The sequence below is a fragment of the Lates calcarifer genome, linkage group LG20 (assembly GCF_001640805.2).
Source record: "Lates calcarifer isolate ASB-BC8 linkage group LG20, TLL_Latcal_v3, whole genome shotgun sequence".
Classification (NCBI taxonomy): domain Eukaryota; kingdom Metazoa; phylum Chordata; class Actinopteri; family Centropomidae; genus Lates; species Lates calcarifer.
The window spans coordinates 14,686,502-14,708,085 of NC_066852.1; the positions used below are offsets into that span (position 1 = coordinate 14,686,502).

Consider the following 21,584-nt stretch of genomic DNA (forward strand, 5'->3'; position numbering starts at 1 on the left):
CTGCCACATTTTATTAACTTTACACAGTGCCAGTGCGCCAAAAGCTGTGAGAATTATCATGATGAAATGAACAGATGATAAAATGTAATATAATAAAATAATGATGATATGCCTATTTTTAGAGCGAGATTTGTTGATAGTAAAATTACTTTTGTTAAAATATTCCTTTAAAAAAACTTTCTGCCTTTATTTGATGCTATGACCTTATAAAGGGAGACAGGAAACACAAGAGAAGAGAGAGTGATAACATACAACAAAAGTTCCTGGCTGGAGTTAAACCAGGATCATCATGGGTACATGGTTGTAAACCACAAACCACCAGCGTGTGTAAAGCCTTAACTCTCTGCAATGTACCTATACATTACGTACATGTATGTATTCAGTAAAAGATAATGCACACACCATACTCATTACTATCAGGACTTGCGTATCTAACTAGAATTATTTGAAGTTAAAAATGCTGCATATTATTAAATTAGTCGTTATGAAGTCTGTGAAAGCAATAATTCCTTCCTTATTTGTCTTTATCCCTGGTATGTAAGGTTAATATGATCAAGCTCTCTGACAAATAGAAGTTAAGCCCAGCCATGTGAGCAACAATGACATGTGACAGCACACCTGCTTGCAGAGATGAGACACTTGACCTTTAAACTACTGGAGCCATGGATTTTTTTTTTTTTCAGACTTTGTTTTCACCACATATTAAAGATTGTTCGCTGCATGTCTTCCTGACATGAGGTGACTATTCCTGTTAAGAAATCTTAACCTGAGGTCACCTGCCTGATCACCTCTGGTCTTTGCCCTGAACTTCAGAAAAGTCAAAGAGGTGCTGCTTGACCATCTCAGCATGTTCATGGGCTCATGTGGGGAAAATTCCCTCAAAGTAAAGCTCGTAGACATCAAAGCCTTTTTTTTCGTGCACAAATTCTCGCTGATGGCATCTTAAAGCACAGCAAACAGGCCATCGTGTGTGTGTGTGTGTGTGTGTGTGTGTGTGTGTGTGTGTGTGTACTGTGTGTGAATGTAGCTGTGGCTACACGTGGTCAGCACAATTACTGAACATCAAAGGCTACTAAGATCTCTGCTGTCCTCCCTGGTCGATCCCTCCAAAGCGAATCATCCTGGCAAGGTAAATGGAGATCTCGCAACACCGGAAACTGCTGGAAGAGGAAGGAGAGAAGGAGGGATGAAGAGGAAAATTAAGTTGAGTTGAGGGGCCTGTATCGAAGGCAGGATATAAAGGAGAAAAGTAGCTGAGGAAAAGATCGGGACTGATAAGGGGATGGGACCAAGTGGCTCCAACTCAACCACTGAAAGGAGGAGACCTGAGATGTGGGCAAGTGAATCCACATCATAAAGAGGAGGAATGTATTTGCATATGGAGCGGCCGATACCTTTGAGACAGCTGCAGCTCTCACAGCTGGCAGACTGACAGCGCTGGGCAGGTGTGAGTGAAGCTCAGCACCATGGCACATTCAGAAAGTGACACTTAACGAGAGCTTTGTGTGTGTGTGTGTGTGTATCTGTGTGTGTGTGTGTGTGTGTGGAGTGGGCACCATTCATCTTAAACAGCCTTCAAAAATAGAGACATACTGTATCAGCTCTCTCTCTTTTCCCCAGCACATCCATCTGTATCCCTCCTTCTAACTGCCATTCACTTCGCTACAATTTTATCTTCTTTTCTCTCCTAAAGTTAAACCGAGGGGCAGGAAAGCACTCTATCGACTTAAGAGCGAACATTCATGCAATTACATTATGTAAAAACCTGAGGTATGTATCTGTACTGATGACTGATTTTAGGACTTATTTCATTATCTTTGGATCTCAACTTTGCATCAAAACATCTTCGATGAACATGTTAAACTTGTCACTTTCCTGCTTGGCCAGGAGGTGGACTATTCTTCATTCCGAAACCGTCTTGCTCTGACAAACCTAAATGAATGCATCAATCAATACCCCCACCCCTTCTTCCCATCTGGCTTTATACCCTTGTCATTTCAATGGTGGCAACAAAGCAGCAAATTTTAAAGAGGCAGCACAAATTGGCAAGTTAAGGGCAATACATTTTGTCATATTTCTTCAATTTGTTATAGCACCTCTGTATCCCCCCCGTTTTTTGGCTCTGGGCCTTTTTGAATGATGCAAATCACTTTGTAACAAGTCAAATTCAAGGTCATTCAGTATATATTTGAATGTTGATCCAAAATCACTGCGAATAATGGAATAATGGCTCAGGAATTTTAAGCAAAGCCCCTGTGTCCTCTTTTCACTAAGAAACATATTGACAAATCCAATATTCATTAGAGAAAGTAAAATAACTGAGAGCAAGGAAAGAAAAATCAGTTCAGAAATCTTGTGTTTGGAGAAAGTCTATATTCTAGCTGTGAGGCTTTTGGTTTTGTCAGTAATGAGTTTTAAGTATTTAATTGTTGCCTTTCTGAGGAGATATATGTGTTTCATTTTTGGGTTATACAGTTGTGGGACATTGCTGTAACTTTCACTTTAACATTACATTTAGGGCGTGATTAGCCATGAAACATGTTGACAAGGTATAGATGTATAAAAATACATTCGTGGATTTGGTTTATGTGACAGCTCAGTGGACTATGTTACATGCTATTTATTCACTACATGGCTTCAAATCCATCGTTGCCTGTCATCCCACCTGTCTCTCCCATCTGTCCTGTTACTATGCCTCACCATCAAACAAAACAGGGACAATATAAATGATACAACTTTCAGCAAATTTGGGAAAGTTCAAACATCATTTTCCCCTGGGGAAACACAAACACTTTGGAAATTGTCAGCTGCAAAATCAGCTTGACAGCAAGGATGGATTTAAAAAAAAAAAAAAAATTAATGCCAAACAACATTTTGCATGAAAAGTGAATTCTGTGTGGTCCTCCTTGACCTCCCTCTCCCAGTTCACTTCTTCTTTGATTGATTCAGTGGTAAATGAGTTTTTCACTGACCCCCTCACTTTTCATCAGGAGAAGAATCACACCTCAGCTGCAGAAATTCAGCCCTCTTTGGGCTGTGTTTATTCCTGACAGGTGGGTTGATTGCGGATGCTTTCTTCAGACTAACATGACGTCTTTACTTAATTCCCACCCTCAGTCATCATCTTCTGACTCACTGAAAAAGGGTGGATACCTCTCCCCCCTGTCTATCAGGCTTAACTGCATCCAAGAACTTTGAGAGCTTTTGCTTTTACAAGTGAATACATAGATCTTATTATTGCACCATAATACAATGCATGCTCAAGTGTTTCAGTTTTAGGGATTTACTGTGATATATTTTGAAATATAAAGCTTTAAGAGAAGTGGAAGTCTTGCAGAAACTATACTTACTATAGAACTATATTACTGCAGCTTTTCCTACACATTGTCTTTGGTCTCATTGGTTTTGGTGGATTATTGTGCATATGAGTGAGGGATCATTCATGAAGTGACCATGGGGAGAAACTTAAAGAAGTTATTTCCTCCAGCTTTTTCCCCCCTCAGTGTTTTTCAAGCTGCAATTGTTCACCCCCCCCCCCCCCCCCCCCCAGCAACATATACTTTCCTGTTTTCCTAATTCTTTTCAATTACTTTTCCCCTCAACCTCCTGTCCTGATTTACTGAGACTACTTTTAAGTTCTTATACTATAAATCACAGTTAGACCCATTTTTGCAGCAGTATTACAGCCTTGTATGGGCTGTCAGCTCATATACTAATACAGGAAATACTGCTCAGACAGCTGAAAGACCCCATATGACAAACTGAATGGCGTCATCACCACCACAGAGCACAGATAGGGGAGCTAAAACATAACATAAATTATTCCTGTGAATAAAAATTCATGAACATGTGTCTTTGCATGTGTTTGCTTGTGTTTTTGTGAGTGTGTTCTGCGTGTGCCTGTGGATCCTTGTGAATTCACACATTTTCAAAGCTGCACAGAGTATTTATAATGTATCATCAATGCTTATCTCTCAGCTCAGAAATACTGAGGTAAGAGGCTTCCAGAAGAAAAATGATGACTTAAAAAATGGAATCAGGCTTATACAGACATTTTGGCAACTATTTATTCAACAATTTCCATTTTCATACATGAGAACGAACCTCTAAATTAAATATAATAAATCCCACAGATAATGGGAGAAAAACACCTCCATTATGATGCTATATAGCGAATCAAGCCCTCCCAGTACAGCTTGATATGAAACCCCTTATTTCACCAAGGTACATCAGAAGCTGAACTAACATGTCTAGCTCTAATCCTGTTCTTTACTGAGCTTTACTGTGGATATAAGTGAATAGTGCGTTACAACCCCTTCCATCTAAAGACTGATATACATAAAGATGTGTGTTGCTACAGGAAAAACGAGAGGACAAAAGCATTGAACTGCTTACATACCATAGCTAAAATCAGGTAACATTGTGTATAAACACAACTTCTATCATTACCGAAACTCATGATTATTTGCAGCATATTTCTAAATCTCAGTATTTCAAGTCAGTGATCATATCAAAAAACAGCTTCTTAAGTCTAATATCCCAATGACAGCGAGATGACAGAATTACTGAAGAATCACTGAATAATTTTATTAACATTGTGATAATTTTAAACTCAACAAATACATGGTGTCAGCATACAGGGACTAGCGGAGTGAGAAGTGCTCACAAGACCCCCCATTTAAGACAGAAAATGAACAAACTAAAAAAAGAAAAAAAAAAAAATCTCTGAATGAAAAATATTCCTGAGATGCAAAAAAAGAAACAGATATAATGAAAAAAAAAGAAAGAGAGAAAGAATCATCACTAAAAGTGATTGTGTCACATGTTGTTGTCATCGCTGTGACAATATAGAGATTGGGCTGATTGATTCTAGTGTCAGTATTGCAGAGGAACTAAGAGGTGCGCTAAAGCCAAACTGTACAGCAAAGACATATGAAGGGTCAGAGGAGGAGAGACAGAACTGGACTGGGCCACATCCTGCTATCATCACTGCTGTGGTAAACAAAACCATTATAACCATGAGTTAAAACAAAATGTCAACCAACACAGTAAAAAAGGGAGATCTTTTAGATATGACTCAAAGTGGCCATTATATTCACATCCATCCCTTTACAATCAGGGATTCTGAGTTGATATTTTTAGTTGATATGGGCCTCTAATTTCCCCAAACTGGGGACAAGTGCAGTCATTAGCATGTGTATGTGCCCCGACTGACTACTGCAATATTTTGTGACCAAATGTGCTCCATGCAGGGGGAGTGCAGTGTGGTGAAAAGGCTGTAGCATGATGAATACACTATGCAGTAACAGCACGTGGAGTTTGGACAAGCTTCAATAATCACCATTCACATGAACTCGTCTCATCCCTCCTTAAAAGCCGCAGACAGGCAGGAGGAGGATAAAGGAGGGAACTGGGGGTGCAGAGTCGCAAGGCACAAAATAAACAGCTCCACAAGTATGCATCCGAGCTTGTTCTGATGTCCCCCCTTTTGTTAAAGCTGAATTTACATTTAATTTACACTATTTGATAAGATAATGATACCAGTGCACTTAGTCAACACTGACAGTAGCTTGAAGTATAATGAAATTTGTTTTTTATTATTATTGTCAGTTATCTGGGGCACACATGTATGACCCCTGTTGCTGTATGATGACTGCAGGTTTTGGTCATCAGAAACAGAATTATCCTACAATCTACAAGCAAATCACCCATTAACCTAACCCATTACAAACTGCTTCAATCACACTACAAGATGTCTTTTATGTGCATTTAAATCCAGGTTAGATCAAAAGAAGGTAAATAGCAGTGGAGGAGGCAAAACTCAGTAGATATAAACGCCTTTTTTGTGGTTTTGTACAGGTCTGTGTGTGCCTTCACAAACATGAAAATAGTTCACAAAATTGTATGCAATTTTAGGGTGAAATTACAACCAGTATGACTCCTTATTCTGCAGAAACACGTAACTTTAGCTGCACCACTCCCACCCTCAGTCAAAGAAAGTGGGTTCATTTGGAGCCATGAAATGACCAAATACAGAGTCTAAAGAATGGACTTGTGGCCAATATAAATGCAACTGCGACTACGATCACTGTCTTGCTGCCAGGATGAAATTAGAGGCCCATGATGACATGAATATTCATCTGAACCAATATATAGTGGAAAGCAAGGAGGCAACAAGTTTAAAGCTTAGTTTCAACTGACAACAACAAAGAAATACGACTAAAAACTGACCCCAAGGTGTGACAGAGCTACAGCTGGTTCTGTCATATTAAAATAGTGCATGATGTTATGTGCGAAACTGTTAAAATAACAAATTCAAAAAGATTCAGGTTTGGTCTAACAATTATAAAAAGCCATTTGCAACAAATTAGCTCATTACTGTAATGTCAAATCAAATATTTACATGTGGTTTTCAGAACGAAACAAACAAACAAACAAATTTCACTGCTTACTAAAAAAATATCCATCAAATTAGTCAGAGTGCATAATTCAGTAAATGGCACCTGCTTCATTTCTAATGCAAACACCAACTTATCTCTGTGGACCTGGTTATTTATGAGTGCCCATTTAATATAACAGCCTGTTCCTCTGACTTCAGAATCAACAAATCCATTCAACCATATCTTATTTCTAAGATGGATACACAAACATAAAGCAACAGAAAATGTGAATTTAAGAAATAAAAGAAAAACTAAATCATCGTGATAAATGTGTTTATACACACGTGATATAGAAGGGTTCTAAAGATCAGAGCCAGTCTACAACACTTTAGTCTTTAGGTTCGTGGTGAGGCTAAAGTTATACCTGTAAATTGTGTATTGATTGGAGTGCATTAAAATTGTAAAATATATAAACTGTGGCAAAACATCTACATTAAAAAAAGTATCTATTTATATGCAACCTAAATCCTACATCAGTGGCGATGGGCAAAAACTGAGGTGATCGATCAAACAATTCCCAACTTGTGATTCACTCCAGCACTGCTTGAGTTATAACACATAGAGAAAGACCTTACTTGCTGACCTCATTTGCATAATGTTGTAAATTGGCCACTGAATTGGAGACAGCTGGGCCCACTATTTTATTGCCCTTGGTAATAATTTGCTCCCTTTTGGTAGATTAGTGCCTTGCCTTTAAGTCTTTCATTCCAGAGGCCACAGTGTTTATCACTCTTTCACAGGAGAGTAAATCAGCCAAATTCCTGCAAACTGATGAAAGACGAATAGCTGGGACGTTTGAAAAGAAACAGAAGTTGTTTACCAGGATATGTTATGCTTGCCTAGTTGCGTGTGAAACTTTCATTGCCTCCTACATAAACTCAATGTTTTTTTGAGACATTTCAATTCCAATTTGCATTTAAGGACATTTTCTACTATTTCTGTGGACAAAAGGCCATTGGATGGGACATCATTAGTTTTTTTCCACATTTGTTTCACATGAGTTTTGTATTTTTTTCCTTTTTGTTAATGAGATTTTCTACAACACCAATCCTTTAGATTTGTAGCACCCAAGAGCATGCCACAAACACAAGAAGCCACTGTTCTCCAAAGGTAAGTTACAAATATACTTCCACTCTGGTTCTATCTTAAATAATTTCAATTCAAATAAATTAATCATGATAAAGAACCAAACAAAAACATGCTAATGTGTATTACCAAAGTTTAGTTCTCACACATTATATACATGCCTTGTGCCAAAACAAAAATACATTTGTTTAAAAGATTTCTAATAAGGATTATGCAATGAAAAAATGAACAAAAAGTAAATAGATAAGGTGGCTAATATACAAATTTGAAGGAATACGGGAATCCAGAATTTAACAGCAATTTTCACAATCAACCACATTTTAGCAGACACAATATACAGCAGGGAGCTTAGAACCATTTAAACCAAAAATATTAGAAACATTTTTTTAATATAAAAAACATGATTCAGCTTACATTTTCAAAAAGATGCATTAAATTTGTTTCTCCCCAGAATTAAATCAAAGACAGCCTTGTCATCTTTCCACTACCCACTGGAACAGAAGAACCATTCCCAAGGCGATCTAGTTGTTGGCAAAGGAACACAGTTATTCATTCAGACATTTTTGTGCTTCTCTATTTGTCTTCAGTTTTAAGTTTTGGAAAGGAGGCCCCTGCAGATCTATGACCCAGCACTCACACACTATTTCCTTTTTTTCTTTTTTTCCATTTTCTTTTTTTCTTTTTTTGCTTGAAGACCCCATGAAATGGAAATTAAAATTCAGTTCACGGAGAGCGACTCAGACAAAACTGAAATAAAAGGAGCAGTTATGCAGTCTGAGATGTGGGCGTGTAGCCTGTGATGTGTTATGATATCTACAGTTTAACTAAATTTGTTATAAGCTAGTTAAACAGAAAGGTGGCAATACAAGCGAACAAACAAAAAAAATGCGATATTAGTTGAACTGATGTTATCACTATTCATACTGAGTAATAATATGATTGGCTGCTTATCTGTGAGCCTGTAAATGAACAGAACTTGTATACAAACTACTATGGAAAGCTGCCTGGACCTCAAGCTTTCAAGAGGCATCAATCAAAATGACATTACAGACAGAGTGAGAAAAATTAATTTAACACCAAAACTCCTGTACATACTGTAACCGTGTACTTGTTTTCAGCCTGCAATAACTCCTAAAGGTCCATTTTACATTTCATGGGGTCCTTCAGCCTTAAAATTACTTCAATGTGACATAAACATAAACAAAAAATCTTCAAAGTGAAAAGCTAAACTCACTTCAATACAATTTATACAGCTTTTAGAGAGAGGAGATCGACTCGTTCTGTACACCTGAACCCTTTTATGTGAATAACAAACTACTGTAAGCTGTCAAGAGGACACTGAAGGTGTTGGTGGTTCGCTAAACTGCAGCCTGAACAGTGCAGGAGTATACAGACAAAAGTACATAGGGACAGCAGATTTAGCAAATGGTTTTATATATAGTTGATTGAGTTTATTTGATGGAATGCTTCATCTAGCATCTTTCATATATTTTTGGTGTGTATTCTCTGCTCTAAACAATACCACACTACCCTTTATTACCCCTACCCTAATAATTAAAATCATATTATACACTTACCTTGCTACAGTGTTACACAAAACCTTCTGCGTATCTTACAAGGGTCAACTGTTAAATTACAAGTCTACTTAGAAGGGATGGGGCCGGGGGGAAGGTGGAGCGTCTAAAAGTACCATATTCAGTGTGATAGACATGTATAAGGCGTAAACAGCACAGATCTTCATTCAAATAAAAAAAAAGAAAAGAAAAAAAAAAGCCGCAAAACATAATCAAAAGCTGTGAGCTAAGCAATGAAGTGATGGTCCAGTTAAAACCATCTACAAAGCATTTACATTGCTACTGACAGACGATACATGAAGGCATTGACAGAAGTTCAATGGCGTCTGTATTTTTAGGCACCGTGTTGATGTGAAATATGATATGTGTTTGTGGACGTGTATGAACAAAGGGGAGTATAGTATGTGTTTGGGTGTCTGCTTGTAGGGAAAGGGAAAGAGGACCAACAAGGGGTCATGTAAGAAGCAGTCATGGTAGATACACAGATATCCAGGAATTCATGTCAAAGATGGGGAAAGATATAACAAGGGGTACCACTTCAGCAGCAACAGCAAGCTGCCTGTGAAAACTGGCTGCCAAAAAGAGAAAGAACACAAAAGACAAAGAAATAAAGGACGAGATGTAAATGATAGAAGATGGGCTCAACAAAAGGCAATAACAGGAAAACACTTGGGGAACTTCTCTGTCTGTGGACTGCCTGCAGGTTCCTTGTGGTCATGACGGGGGCAGTGGTCAGAGGTGGAGAAGAAAAAGGGGGAGACAGAAAGAGAGAAAAAGAGATACAGAGACTGAAAGAGGAAAAAGGGGGAAGGAGAGAGCTGCACAGCTCCCTCTGCAGTCTAAATGAAGTATTCTTTCTTTTCTTCCGCGTGTGCATGGTTGCCCTCAGCGTTGATGATGGCTGTGTCAGCGTCGGGCGCATCGTCCGCTCCTTTGGCTTCGTTTGTCAAGTATGTTCCTGAGGAAGCGCAAAACAAATCTGTATCAAGCAGAACAAATACTGAGCAGCCCTGCGTGGTGTCTTCTGCTTGAGGCGCAAAACACATCTGAAGACAACATCAGTATTGCTACATTATTCATATGCAGAATGATGAGAAGCTAGGATAGTACAGGATATGTTAATAAAGCAGAGACTAGGTGTGTAAAACCAACACTCAGTGGCAGCAGTGAAGGCTAAAAGTTTCATTTTCAAATAATGTGATGCAGCTCACAGTATATGAACTCAATTTTGTAGCATCAGTGTTGGAAACTGACCATTAACTTTGAACCCCAGGCTTTTTTGCTCATTTCTTTCTCTTTTTTCTCTCTTTAGCAGAGTTGCTAAATCTTTTAGCCAAGTTTGCCATATATTGCTACTTTGAGAATAGGTTTGGCTCCTCAGAAATGCCATCAATTTGCATGAGAGTTGTGCTATACCATCTTGATGGGACTTTTTGAGCCTTTGAAATGTAAATAATAATATTGCAACACAAAAAAATGTAATATTTATGGATTTTGATACTTTGTTTGGGCAGATAAAAATGCCCTACATTTTGGATCTACATTTCCCTTAATACTTTGGAAGATCTAAACAGGAAGTATAATATTGGCATGGATTCAGTGAGTTAAGATGAGGGCTACAACATGACCTAATTTTTTTTGGCCTACATTTGTTTACATTTTAGCAAACTGACACCATTAAAACTGCAAATTAGCTATCAGCAGTTTCAGTTTGCAATGTACCCATGGATGTAAAGACAACTGTCACTGGATTACAGAAAACTTCTCAGGCAAGTTTTGGAATAATAAGGAGGAAAGAAAAATCCTGACTTCTAAGCAGATTTATGGACATTTATTTTGTGATGGACTTTTAAAATAGTAATACCCTGAGAAAGTTTAGGTCACACTGAAAATAAAATTTGATTTTGAGAGTTATGAGTTATGACTCTGAGAAGAAGGAGTGCAAAAAATCTGACCCAAAACTCAACAACCGGTGCATGGGGTTATAGTAAAATTATGTCATAGCTCTGTCTCTCTCACCCATATAATATTAAATGATATTAAAATAAATGTGATAGCATTTCTAACTTAATGAGCCCTACGTATGCACTAGTGGCATCATACTGTGTACTGCACATCAAAGGCACATGTCCATCAATGCTTCTTATCTGTGCAGGACTTAAGCCTTCTTCTCCACTGCATGTATGTCATACATTTGGGAATTGGAGAGGGACTCTGATGTCTAATGGGACAAGTAGGACATGCTCCACTAGTTCCATGAGCTTTGAGAGACTCAGGTCTGGTCCACTGTGGTTTTACCTTTATGCCTGGCCAGGTATCTTCCCAGAACAATGATTAAACACAAGGTGACAAAGACCACTACAGCCACCACTCCTCCGATCAAGGCATGGTCAGTGCCGTGCTGCCCCAGTGCGTTGGGATCTGAGGGGAGACAGAGAGAGAGACACAAAGAGAGCAGATGACTGTGTCGGCTGGTGAGGTGAGGGAGTAAAGGCACAGGAACCGCAAAAAGGCAGACAATACAAAACGGCGCAAGAAGGAAAGAGAAGATTATTCCCAGCTCGTTCCTGATCTAATGATTGTTCTGAGCTGCTGTCATTCCTCTCTCCTTTCACATCATGCAGTCAGAGCAGAGCTGCTTAGCTCTCTGAGAATAATAAAATGGTGAGAGAGAGAGAGAGAGAGAGAGGAAGAGAGACAGACACCACACTGACACAAAGAGCAGCTACAGGCAGACACACATTCACCCTGCAAAATGAAGGAAAGAGAGAATGAAAGAAGGACTGAGAAAAAAAGAGGTGAATAATTCAGGACCACCCCCACGGTGCCGCAGGAGTCCCCAACATGCAAACCAGGGCAGCAGTGGAAGAGTAGTACACAGTAAATAAATCATCACACAGAAAATAAAAAAGGAAAGATCAACCTTTTTCTGCTTCTTGGATGAGGAAGGATTGTTGTTAGGAAAATGAATTAGGTGTTAGAGAGTTGGTACGGGTCCCTAGCTGTTGGAAAAGCAGTAGAAATGAAGAGACACGAGAGAGTGAAGAATGTGCAATTAGCTTCATCACCCATCAAAGGTTTCCCTGTCTTTCAACAATAGCTTATTTCCTTTTTTCCACCTTATTCTCTTCCTTTTTTGAAAAAATCACAAAGTCTGACTTTCAGGCTATTTGAGGTAAGAGTAAGGACGTGACACTGACAGTCTACAGACCCACTGTAGGTGAATCTAAAAAAAGTTGACAGTGACAGCAATGGGGGAGATGGGTAACGGAATAGCCTGTATTATTCATATCAGCCCATGACACCTGAGAAATTAGCACTCATCTCATTATCCTTCTCTGAGTGCCAGGGCATGCCATACACAACCCTGTCACTTTGTGTGAGTAGTTGTGTGTATATGTGGGCTCCTGATGGGTAAAATATGGTGATGTCAGAGCAGAGTAAGTAGTGATAGAGGGGTGGTTTAGACATACAGCACACGTCGTATATTGCCACTTTTTCTCTTCAGTATTCTCCTTTTCTTTCTGAGTCCACCCACGTGGCCAAATTGAACAGCTGGCTTGCTCTCGCCCCATAACTCTCCATGGTCTGAGTGACCAGGCCGTCACACTTCGCTGCCTCCGAGTGGACAAACACACACTCGTATCGACACACGAGCTCACGCACACAGACGTGCGTAGCGTGGTTTCACTGTGCTGCAGTTCTGCTTGGTCAGTAGAGCAGAGAGTAGAGGAATGTTCCCCTGGCGTGGCCCGGCAGGGCAAGGACTCAGGCGTTTAGTTACACACATGGCTGTGTGTCTTCACCTCTATCTGTCAGGATAGTGAGTGTTTTTTACCATCATACACACTCACTGTCTGACTGCCGCGCTTCAGTTCGGTTGTTACAACCCAGTGCAGACACAAACAAGCCATAACCATACAGTCGTACGTCTGCCTACTGAGTGCCACACACTTTGGCTATACAATATGCTGGTGTCCTGTCCAAGTGGTTGGGCTGCATGCCAAAACCTCTTGACACCTCTGGAACATGTTGTCTGATTCCTCTGCTACTGCACCTCTTTGACCTTGAGGGAACACTCCACTGAAAATGTATCTTCTGGAAGAGAACTGAAAGGTTGTTACTGATTGTAGTGAGCGCTGACATGGAGACTAGCCATTGAAGTGAGTTTGTATAGATTATAATGGTTACATCAAGTCGTGGCAAAAAAAAGTGTCAAAGGTATCAATACATCCAGTAGGATAATGTTCGAAACACTCATAGATTTGCTACTGGACTTCTCACAATATAGGCTCCACCAGAAGTAGTATAATTAGTCATTCACTGGCAGTGTGGCTGTCACTGTTTCCCCATACTGTGCATGCAGATCACTGGCGGGAAACTGATTATACTGCAGTAGTGGTTTGAGAGGTTTCTATCGATATTGTGATGATTTTTTTTTGTCAAAAAATTGATTCTGCATTGCTATTTTGTAGCTAGCTACACAATTTAAAAGGGAACAGCACAGATTTTACCCAACTAAGTACAGGTCTTGGGAACTGCATATACTGCATATGTTTAAAAAAAATTGCATAAAGCTTTTTGTAGCTACAGAGAGAGCAGCTCAAAGTCTGATAAACTGCCTCAAGTGTGCCTCAAGTGCCTTGGTTGGGGCTGAAGTTTATCAATGAAAAAAATCTGGGGGTGTGGAGTTAGACACAAGTGAGCTTGAGGCTGGAAGCTTGAGGCTACATTAGCTGTTACATTAGCTGCTACTAACATATGTATTATATATCATAGGGGTGCAATGCTAAATCAGTGGAGCACTCTCTTAAGGCATATTTCAAGCCAACAGGGGTTGAAATAGGGGGGTTGTTTTCAGTTAACTTGACACATAGAGCAACAAAAGCCTGTGACATAAAGTCATCCCAGCTTAAAACGTGTAAATACAGTTAGCTCCAGTGCCTCGGCCTTCAAGAGCAAAACATGGTTTATGTATTGTGTTCTTATGTATTCTGTTCTAGTCCACTGCCGCTTGCGGAAGGAAAAAATACAGCAAGGGTGTACAAAGACACACAGAGAAAGGAAATGGAAAAAAAATAGAGATTGATGGACAGGAAAAGACTGAAACTTCAGTTGGAGCAAGACGGAAAAGGAAAGAAGACAAGGAGGAGAGGGATATAGAGTGGAGGGTTATACATTTTTATGGCTCCAGAACACATTATCTTTTAATAAGGGCACATACATTCTTCTCTGTGTGATTTAATATGAGAGCGTGGCAGAGCAAACTCCTCTTTTAATATTTATAACACTCTCCTTGTCGTCTGGCCTTGCGAATTGGGCTTGTTTAATAAATTAAAGGGGTTTAGGGCTTCTGTGAGCCACTGCCTGGCCGGACTGAACCAAAAGTGTTACTCTTAAACTGCTCCACTAACTCCTCATCTGATCTGTTTGACTGATGCTGGCTCCATATTGGGTTACTGTGAAAAGATATGTGTTGGCAATACTGCGTGGGTTTTCGAGGATGAGTAAAGGCTGGAAGTGGACAGACTTTAACCATATTATCTGGTCAGATTAAATGACATTATTCATATCACCACATTTCTGCAAAGAATCATACTGTGTGTCAAAACAAAAGCATGTGTGATGGCTGCTGTATGTTTAAGGTCAAACTTGAAGAATAGCTCACTGTTCATGACTGAAATGTGATTAAACTAAACTAAATAAGTCCTTGACAGGTTTCAAAAAGGTGGTGCTCAGATTTGGAAATGATGTGCAAAGGAACATTATTAGTTCAAGCGAGAACTCAAATATTTAATCAATGGCCCAGCTGGAGACTGATGACTCTACAAGAGAAGCCTGTCCCCTGCTTCAATCAAGCCATAACCTCCATGTTATACTAGCCTGATCTGACCGAACACCTGTAAAATCATACATCAAGTGCGTGGTGAACTCTGGTTCCTTAATTCCAGCATAAAATGGCAAATCTATTAAATATCTGCTGACTGGAGCAGCAGTTGAGGTACCAAAACAACTGACTTGGTTGGCTTTGTTAGTTAAAGCGGATACTGCTTATTAAATGGACAACTTACTGTATGTCTGTATGTAATATATGTCCTTATCTCTCTCCTCAAACACCATATTTGCAGCCAGTGCCTGAAGGACTTCAGAGGAGATGTTTCCCATTCTTTAAAGTATTGTTACTGCATACTGCCCTCTGCACTGCTTTTCATCTTTTAAATGAACAACTTCAACTGATCAGACACCGTGTCCTTGAATCTTATCAGCATGCTAGTGAAATGGTATATCTCAACATACATGTCTGCCTCTCTCTCTCATCGTTTATTGGTATTAAACCTGTTAATATTAAAATTCATGCCCAACAGGCATCTTTCTCTTCTTTTGGATTATGCTTTTTTCTCTCTCAGTGTTAGATATGGCTCTGTTAAGCAATGGTTCCAGTTGCTCAGATCAATAAAGCAGCAGCTAGCTTAAGCATGGGCTTATAGAACTGCAGTGTCCTTGTGTCTCTGGTGTGGGTCAGGGAATCTTTAAGTGTGTGTTTGAGAGACAGAGTACATCATTACTCTTAAATAGACAACAGTAGTTTGAGTTGATATGAACTCTGATTTTTTACATTCTGGAGAAACACTGAAAAATCTTTGGAAGCCCTGAGAACTAAGGCTGACTTTTTACTGACTATTTAGCAGCTATTACTACATTTATTGCACAATTATGTGATAATTACTCACACACCCCAAAATGAATAAATGAAACCTTTACACCTTACAGAGTGAAAACAATGAGCCCAGTAATATATGTTTTTTAATGTGAAAACACAGTGAAACATAAAGGCTGCATTAATTTAATTCCACTGCAGTGATAGTAAGTTAAAGTTAGAGACACAAAAGAGAAAACATAGAAAGTGAGAAGCGCCTGCAGACTTTACTTGTTCGATGAGTCAATTATGCCTAGCTTTTTGGCTGGGACTGGAAACTCACCAATCTGCATCTAATACTGGCTCTACTGCCAAGATGAAAGAGTCCCTAGAGGCTATAGCAGAGGGCCGAAAGACACATGTGCGTACACTTTTGAGTATGTGAATCCATGCATGGGAGGGTTACAGAAAAGAGGAGAAGGTACCGAGCCACGTGTATGTGTGTGTTTGTGTGTGTGCGTCCTTGCACATTATTGCTTGGTGGGTCAGAGTGGATTAATTAGATTCTGAAAACAAATTATTTCTGCTAATCATTCAATAAAGCCCACACGTAGACTTGGACACTATCTTGAATATTCAACCACCTCCTCTCTGTCTTCCCAGAATGAAAAGAAATTGTGGTCAGCAGGGTAACAGCATGAAGTTATAAGCAAAGCAAGATAATTAATCATATGAATTCATTAAGTTGCATGCAAGAATCAATCTATCAAAGCAGTTCTATGTTCCACAAAACCCATACCCACTTCAAAACAGCAATAAAATACAACAAAAGACGAAGCAGGGAGATAACATCATTTCTACACCTGTGGTGACTTAATCAAGACGGTATTGCTGCTGCTTTTCAGATATTTTCTGTCATAACCTACATTAAGCTGCTGGTTAGCTTGGGAGAACTACATTGAGTGAGTCAACTACAGAACAAGAGCAGCAAGAAAACAGTAGCCCACACAGAAATGAGTGATACTGGAGGAGGCAAGTTGCCACCACAACAATCCCCAGAGGGTGACAAGCAGAGAAAAATGAATAAAGGACCAAATAAAACTTCATGTCAACAAATGAAAATTAGACTTCCTTGTGTGTGCCTCTTCAAGACTACTGAAAGTGTCTTATGCCATTGAGATTTAATAAATAGAAGGGCTATTACATGTAATTCATAACACTAGCCCCAGGATCTAATGATTTCTCTTTTTCTGTTCTACACTTTATCCCAAATTGTTGCTATAATTCTTCCCCAAAGCGAGTTAATGTGACAGATCATCAATAAGCTTACCCCGCAATAAGTGGAAAGACCTTTGCATTATGTTTTAATTTCTCCTGTGCTCCTCAGCTTTATGGTATAAAGAGTGGAGAGTGAAGGGAAAAACAGAGAGAAGATGGTTGGTGCTGTTCAATATTTAACCATTTCCAAGCCCCCTGGGGACGCTGCAGCTCAAGCATAGTCCTCCTGGTTTAAGCACGGCAACCAAGCAGCTGTCCTAGATATTTGGCCTCGAGAAAATATGTATTTTGCTCATCACATGGCCTCACCTGTGCCCCCCATTTAAAACAAGATCAATGGCAATAGAATAAAGCAGTTGCACATCCCTCCAAGGAATGAAAACCATCCCTTTACTTATTGAGTTTTCAGAAAAGGTTTGTCCTCAGCCTAAAGGAGCTTAAATAGGTGAATGTGGGGTTAAAGACATAAAACATTATCTGTGCAGTGTCCTTTTAATTCCTAAGTAATCAGATTCTTCTAAACGTTCCCTCTTTTTTAAGATGTGAAGTATGTGCAATGTGGTAAAGGTAGATTTCAAGATAGAGTTTTAGATATTTTATATTCTGTTGTCAGCTCAGTTTTGATTATTGTTTGACTATGTATATTTGCATGACCTGTAGCTTGTGTTTTATAGCTTCTTCTCTTTCTTTCTGTTAACAATCAAGCAATTTGGATCAGAAACACTGAACACTGGATGAAATAATTCCCAACAGTTTCATCTCTCATTTAGACAGTAGCTCTGACTGAGACAAATGAGCAGCTTAAAGCTATATTTTACTTGTGATTTTATAGTAAGAGCATCAAATTAGGATGTGTGTTCTCCTGTTGCTGCTTTCAACTCTCAAATATCTGAAAATATCTTCAGAGGTAAAGCGAAAAAAATGTTTCAGTTGTAAAAATGTTGCTGTTTATGGCAGATGTTTGATTTTCAAACCCTAAAAATTTTCAAACCATCAGAAGGAAATCCTCAGGTGTGTCATTACTAGTACTAATTTAAGAATTGCGGGTTGATATTTGTAAGGCTGGGTAGAAGTCAGTCTCAGCCAGCTCAAGTCTCAGGAAGCCAAACAGGGTAAGAGTGCTCCTGTTTTAATGTTACTATTCATATGCAGCTTTTTGGCCAATACTCACTTGAAAAGGGAGAAAGCTGAGACTAATCCTAACTTTTGAACCCTGACCAATCCCTCGCCTCCGCTCTTGAATTCTTTTCAAGTGTGGAGTCACTGCTATCAACTTCAAGAGGAGAGAAAAGATCCTTTTTATTTTGCTTTAGAGTGCTGACCAGAAAAGCCATTGTGTTTATGGGTTACCATGGTAACCTCCCCTGCTAACCACTGCCGGTTAAAACCGCAGGTAGCAATCAGCCTGCTGATATCAATTAAAGGCAATTTAGCAATATGTCCCATGTTACGGTATACACTTTGATTAATAGTCTCAAGGTTGTTAGTGCATTTTTTTTTAACCTTTATCTTATGTTTTACTCTGTGAAGGGGCAGATAGGTATTATTTTAGTTTTTTTCTGTCTTCTCCACATGCAGAGACACTAGGCATGAAAAATTGCTATCTTCTCGGCACTGAGCCCTTTTTTGTGGCAATATCAGGCTACAGGGGCTGGGGTTGGCCACACGAATGCTGATTATGGGAAGTGAATAGTAAATATTTTAAACACCAAAGAAACCCTTGCACATGATTCAACCTCTCAGCTTCACAAGGTCACAGCTAATTTGCAAGCCATGAAAAAGCATTTGGCAAATTTGAGAGAATGTGGAGATGGTGGTGGAGGGGGGGTGTGTATGTGTGTGCATTCGTGGAAGGGGGATGGAGGGTGGGGGGTGGCGGGGTCTGATGACATTGCATAGACCTCTGATACTTAGCGAAAGAGTTATTATGGCCATTAAGGCTGGCTGGGCTATTGAAGCAGTGTGTGTGTTGGGCATACCTGCCAGCACTTCATTAATAAAGTGAATCACAGACTGCAGTTATGCATCAGTCCTGGCATTATACAGTACGGAAGAAAAACAGAGGAATCTCACACATATCTGTGCACTAGCTACACTCCAAAGGTCAACAACAGTTAGAAATTAAAGGCATGGGTTATTGTCAGATTTACATGTCCCATTAGAACCACTGTGACTACAATAAGAAATATTTATTCCTCTAATGTTCCTGCAAGGGTGAATAAATGCTTTCATTAAATTGTACATTATCGAACTGGCCACCTAATGTACTGTCACCATGTCAGCAAAATTAGACGATACTAAAAAAAAACAAAAAAAACAAAAAACAAAAACCCTATTATTGTGAAATTATACTGTGCAATAAGCTCATATTTCATATCTTACTAAGTGTAAATACTGAATATTAAATCCTTTAACTACTTAGAAGAAAACAACTTACTGCCACATACAGAAAGAAAAAGTGCAGCCAGTTGTTTTCAGCTCCCATGGCCAATTTACACCTGTCATGCAAATGCTGTTTCCCTCTCAGGTTTGGATTCTGTGGGATGATATCTTGTTGGTGCATTTAAGGCTATTCTTAGCATACCTGAAAACAAGTGAGAAGCACAAAAATCCACACTTATTGCATGTAGACCTGAATGTTATCTAAAATCATTCAGGTTTTTCCTGTCCAGAAAATGGTAACATAAGAGTACTAATTGCACTTCTCAGTACATTGACTGATTTTCAGTATTACAAGAAAATATCACATGGTATTTCTAGTCAATCATAATGTATTCCAATTAACATTTAGGTTATGTAATATTGAATCAATATAACAACCACTTTGTTAAAATCCAAATTTGTCCTTGTGCCAAATGTAGTGAATATGTAGTTCAGCAGCATCACCTTGCTTTTCTGACTGGCTGGTGGTAGTCATGGTAGCTAACGGGGCTTACAAAGATCAAAGTCAAAAAGACCTCACTCTTGACTCTGAAAAAGCACCATAATCAGAGGAGTTCAATTATGACTCATATCTTAACACTGAAGGTCTGAGAGACTTAGGACATTTATAATCTTAGAATAACAAGTGTCAAAAGAGGAAAAAACTTAAAGCACTTAGTTTGATCGCAACAGTCTTCAGATTGTTCAGAGGAAGAAACTAGCAAATATGGATACCAAATACAACCTGATACTCAAAGCCACACAAGCACTATATTAATGATGGTAAGAAAAAAAACAAAACAAAAACCATTTTTTCTGTAACATCAACTGTTTGTCTCCTCTCTGCTCAAACTGTTTCTTATTGGAGGATACATCAGTCTTAGCTGTGGTAGTCTCGTGCTGTTTGGGAAAATCCAATATGCTGATGAATGGCAAGAGAAGAAAAGATGCAAGAACACTGCAGAACAGAGAGGGGTGCACCTGAAAGAGCTCATCGGCTAAATAACATGCTAATATTCTGCATACAGGCTCTCATGTTAAACCTTCACTGTGTCTGTCCTCTGCAAGACAGCTTTATTAAAAAGACAAAACGTCATGGGGCTGGTACAGCTCCACAGTTGTTTGCTTTCATCCCGAGCCTGTGAAAAGACCTGGTAATAAATCAAGTAGACACATGAAAGCAGATAGTGTAGTATCCTGTGACTGGGGATGCAGCGAAGGAGTCTGATATTTAGATTCCCTGAAGATACACTGAGAGGCTCAGCTCCTCTTGTGTCTCTGCACTACACAGACATCAGAGAAGAATTGAGATACGCTGATGAAGAATATCCAACAACGTGTGGAAGCCTGTTATCTAACAGGGTCTTCAGAGAGATGTGAGGTTAGAAGAGATGAGGTGGGTGAGGGAAAATTGAAACAAAAGCTTGAGAGAAGGTAAAGCTGAGGAAAGGTAGAAGGGGAGTCAAGACTCCTGAAGGACTTGAAAGATGGTAATTTTGAGAAAGCAGCAGTGATGAGAGGAAATCATCGTGAATGAATGGGACTGTGGAGGACCATGAAGCTAAGAGGAATGGAGAGAGGGAGCAGGAAGGTGGAGACTAGACTTAAGGTAAACTGTGCTACATCTACATGGTGAGAGAATGGATGCATAGATGGCAATGAATGAAGCTACTCAGGAAAATAGCTGAAAAAAATGCAGAGAATTTAGGCCAAAGAAAAGAGATCACTGTCTTGAATCTCTGTATTATTTTATGTCAGTTTTATTATACTTGAATTAAAGGCTTATGTTTTGTGCTATGTTTTGCAAGAAAACAGTGTTGAAATATATATTAGAAATGTCAGTTTACACAATCATCTTTAAAACCATGTTAAATACTTTTACAACTTGTACAAACCATGATCCAGATGATGTATGAGTGAGCAAGCTCCTTTGCATACAACCTAGTCACAGGCACATTAGTTTTAAATTGACATGTCAGTTGAAAACTTTGAGTGACATATCACTCTACTGTACCAGACATGGGCACCATGTCAGCATTATTGTCACAGTGTTGCAGCCTGCAAAGAGACAGAATCCCTGGACAAACTGCAACTCAGCCAAACAATGGTAATTTTCACTTGTTCCGAAGTAGGTCTTTGTCCAACTGT

General features: G+C 39.2%; 1 protein-coding gene across 3 annotated transcripts in view; it reads right to left on the minus strand.

Annotated features, from left to right (window-relative positions):
- Positions 1-4,562: 4,562 nt before the first annotated feature.
- Positions 4,563-21,584, minus strand: part of cadm2a (cell adhesion molecule 2a) — a 195,206-nt gene continuing 178,184 nt past the window's right edge. For all 3 annotated transcript variants that reach the window (XM_018691985.2, XM_018691986.2, XM_018691984.2), the window contains 2 exons: positions 11,399-11,521; positions 4,563-10,058 (listed from right to left, as the gene is read on the minus strand). In XM_018691985.2, coding sequence (XP_018547501.1) covers positions 9,940-10,058; positions 11,399-11,521 — 242 coding nt within the window. In that variant the 3' untranslated portion in view covers positions 4,563-9,939. The remainder of the gene's footprint in view (positions 10,059-11,398; positions 11,522-21,584) is intronic.